Here is a 4,032-nt window from a genome sequence, read left to right as displayed (position 1 = left end):
GGGATGAAGATATCCCACAAGAAATAATATCCATCTTTACAGCACATTAAAATCAGTAAAACTGTTTTTTGGTCAGATTCCACGGTTAGCCTTTACTGGATAAAAACATCCCCGCATCTTTTAAAAACATTTGTGTCAAACCGGGTGGTACAAATTCAAGAAGTCACTCAGCCTCACGAGTGGAAACATGTACCCACCGAAGATAATCCTGCAGATTTTGCTTTTCGAGGTCAATTACCTCAAGAATTTATCGGTAACACTCTTTGGAAGCAAGGGCCCACTTGGCTGAGTCAAAGTGAAGACACCTGGCCTCAATTATCGATTAAGCCGGTAGACATTCCCGAAATACGTAACCGCCAGAGTCCGCAGGTTTCAATGAAAATTACCGTAGATAAACCCGAGCTCTTTCATAATTTCAATTCATTCACTGTATTAAAACGCGTAATCGCATACTGTCGTAGATTTTGCCATAATGCAAATCCAAGGAACGTATTAAAATTAAATGGTTCCCTCTCCGATCTTGAAATAAAAACAGCACGCGATTATTCAATTAAAAGGGCTCAAGCGACAGCATTCGCTGCAGAAATCAAATGCTTATCAAGAAATGAATACATTGATAAGAAAAGTAAACTTTACCACCTCAATCCGTTCCTTCACGACGGGATTATTAAAGTGGGGGCCGATTAACCCACTCTGAACTCTCGTACGATGAAAAACATCCAATTGTTCTTCCTAACAATCATTTTATTACACGCATGATTATCGTGGAGGCGCACCGAGCGTTGAAGCATGCAGGAACTCAAGCTACCCTTTATGTCGTCCGAGGAAGATACTGGTTTACTGATGGTCGCAACACTGTGCGAAAAATCATTTTTAATTTTGTTACGTGTTTTAAAGCAAAACCTCGCGGGGCTAATTATCAGATGGGAAACTTACCGCAGAACGTATAGAATTTTCGCGACCTTTCTTAAATACGGGTGTGGACTTTTGCGGTCCATTATACATTAAAGAAAGGAGATATCGAAATATAAAAAATATCAAGTCATATGTAGCTGTGTTTGTATGCCTTGCTACCAAGGCTGTTCATCTTGAGCTTGTCAGCGATCTAAGTACTATTGCGTTTATCGGTTGTCTGAAACGATTCATTTCGCATCGTGGTAACATTGAAACCATTTCATCTGATAATGGAAAAAACTTTCTTGGTGCTAATCGGGAGCTTAAGGCTATCTACGACTCTGCCGTATCCGAAAATCAAAATCAAGCAATCTGGAGTTTCTTACTCAACAGAGGAATAAAATGAAAGTTTATTCCTCCATTATCACCGCACTTCGGCGGTCTATGGGAGGCTGCCGTGAAGTCTTTTAAACATCACCTCGTGCGTGCAGTCGGTTATGCAGTTCTGACCTATGAACAATTAGAAACTTGCGTTGTTGAAATTGAAGCTATCCTGAACTCCCGACCAATTAGTCCACTATCCTCGGATCCAAACTATCTCCGTCCTTTAACTCCTGGTCACTTCCTGATTGGTGGACCATTAACAAACTTTCCGCAGGAAAATCTTCTAGAATTAAAGCCAGCCAGATTATCTCTCTGGCAGCACGCACAACAAATGCGACAACACTTCTGGCGCAGGTGGCATAAAGAATACATAAATGGACTCAACGCCCGCAGCAAGTGGAATTCAACAGCACCCAATATCAAGGTTGGCACTCTGGCCATCCTCAAGGACAACAGCATGACAGATACGTCACCCATGTTATGGAATATGTGTCGCGTCATCGAAACTCACTCTGGACGCGATGGCATTGTGAGAGTAGTTACGGTGAAAACTGCCAATGGCATGTACAAGAGATGCGTAACCAAATTATGTCCACTTCCCACTGATGTATCTGATCCTGACAGTGCCACACCGTAATCTTGGTCTCTTACAGTATAATATGTCTACGAATCACCTGTAGTCATTAAGATTTAATACGCAATCTTTGTCTTTAAACTCCATTAGTTCAAGTGGGCCGGCATGTTACGTCGTAACCTTGAATTGCTCTAAACTTAGTATCGACTGGACAGACATCGTTCGTTTATTTAGGCTTCTTAAATTAATTTTGTACACCGCTTAAAACTTATCTTTGTCATCGCACGTATTGGCAATTTAGAATTTTCAGGCCTTAGCCTGCAACCTTAAATTGTCCCCAAAACAGTTCCTAGATTGTATTTACAGAGATTTAAAATAGTTAAAATGCAGCTGTTATAATTATCTCAAGTTGTCTATATTTATGATTCTGAAATTCTCTACCTTTGTTCGCCGCACGTTCTAGCACTTTAGGGACTAAGTTGTGAAAACTCTAATTTGAACGGATACTGTACATCTTTCGTCCAGATTGCATTTACCACTTAAGCTGCTTAGATTCAAAACAACTTGAATTTAAAATTGTGGAATTATTATTAATTGCAGTCGGAAATAAAATGGCTAAATCTATAAGAATTAATACATATGAATATAATTAAAAATTGTGCAATAATAAGAGATTTCAAATGTAAAAAAATGGTTAGAAAATTAATGAGGGCTGGTGTGGGGCAGCGAGGGAGAAACATATTGTGACTTTAGGGCCAATGAAAAAAGTACACACAATTATTACAAGCATGAAAAACAACCCATATTTTTAAGAGCTAGTCGAGATTCTTTTCATTTGCCTTAATTATAATTTGAATTGATTCAATCCAACTACGATCCCAGTTCTTATACCCACGACCGAACTCACACATGTCATCCGTCACAATAATTAGTTACACGCGAACCTGGACTTGAGCACGGTTTTGTTTATGACTTTTAGCTCAAAGCCAGGCTCTACGAACGTAAATATCAGAGCTGTATATGAACACTGAGAGTCAAATGACGAAACGTGCCATAGTTAATTAATTAGGTTATTTGGGCACAGCGCTTTAACGCTATGCTAATCTTTTTTCACGCATGGCTGAGCAAGGATGTCTTCCTCTTTCAGCCCCACGGCTCTTCTCATCGGAAATCGCAGCGCCGCATTATTTCTCGGAAGAGGCACAAAAAATTTCTTGCAATCCAGGTTGAAGTGTAGTTTTTTAAAATTAGTGCAGTCATAGGCTTTGTAAGCTGTGACCGCCATCCTTCTCCGAAAGATCGATCCCAATGCAACTGGAGGTGCATGTCGTTAGGTCCAAACAGAAGAAGACCAAATCTGTCGAAGGAGACGCTTGTATCTTCTTAGTAAAGGATCCTTCACTGATTGTACGTCCTGAATGCAGCTTTAAGGCATGGCCAGGTATGTATAGGTGATTAGTGTATCGCACTGAAATACGCCTCTTTCGTAAGTTGGGGATGTTCATTGTGGCACGGTAATGTCTTGTTGAGATAGTGAATCTAATTTTCCAAAGAGGCAATTATCTCTCTTACAGATGAACCATTCAGCTTTCTAACAAAAAGATTATGAGCCTAAATGAGAGGTTAAATCAAAAGCTTTCCGGTAGTCAATCCAGGTCATCGACATGCAGTGCTGGTAGACAGCTTCTTCTGTGCAGAAGCGCCTGTCAATTAGCAGGTTTTCTCGACAGCCTACTATACCTTTTCTCGACCTGAGTTGTTCGTATATCTCTCTTCGCTCAGGTCCAATTCTTCGAAAAATCCTGTCGTTCAGAGAAGCTGTAAAGATCCTATACAGCATGTTAAGACAAGTTATTGACTTGTAGTTCCCTGGGCTGGATAAGTCGCTTTTCTTGGATAGGTGTGCAGTGCGTCGTGTCATCAGCTATCATGCCCATAATTGCAAAATTAATTTTTTTGTGGTGAAAAGAGAAATGATTAAAAATAGTTAAAAATTCAATTTTGATAAATTGGTCTTTATTCAGTTATCCTGTCTTCAATTTTTTTGCACGAAAGTACTTTCTAAATACAACCGTCGCCTCTTTAAAACTATCAGGGAATATCACCAAATTGTTGATTTATTTCGTTTCTATGAAATCGATTGTGGTCAATTCCCGAGTCGAAATATAGGCCCTACTATG

The 4,032-nt window shown here is 39.7% G+C and overlaps 1 protein-coding gene across 1 annotated transcript; it reads left to right on the top strand.

Annotated features, from left to right (window-relative positions):
• The first annotated feature begins 755 nt into the window (after positions 1 to 755).
• LOC117179797 lies at positions 756 to 1,915 on the top strand. The gene is made up of 2 exons (XM_033371915.1): positions 756 to 857; positions 1,304 to 1,915. The coding sequence occupies exons 1-2, from the start codon at positions 756 to 758 to the stop codon at positions 1,913 to 1,915; spliced, it is 714 nt and encodes a 237-aa protein (XP_033227806.1).
• Positions 1,916 to 4,032: the final 2,117 nt, after the last annotated feature.

Source organism: Belonocnema kinseyi, chromosome 1 (assembly GCF_010883055.1).
Source record: "Belonocnema kinseyi isolate 2016_QV_RU_SX_M_011 chromosome 1, B_treatae_v1, whole genome shotgun sequence".
NCBI classification, from domain to species: Eukaryota; Metazoa; Arthropoda; class Insecta; order Hymenoptera; family Cynipidae; genus Belonocnema; species Belonocnema kinseyi.
This window is presented reverse-complemented; position numbering and strand designations above follow the sequence as displayed.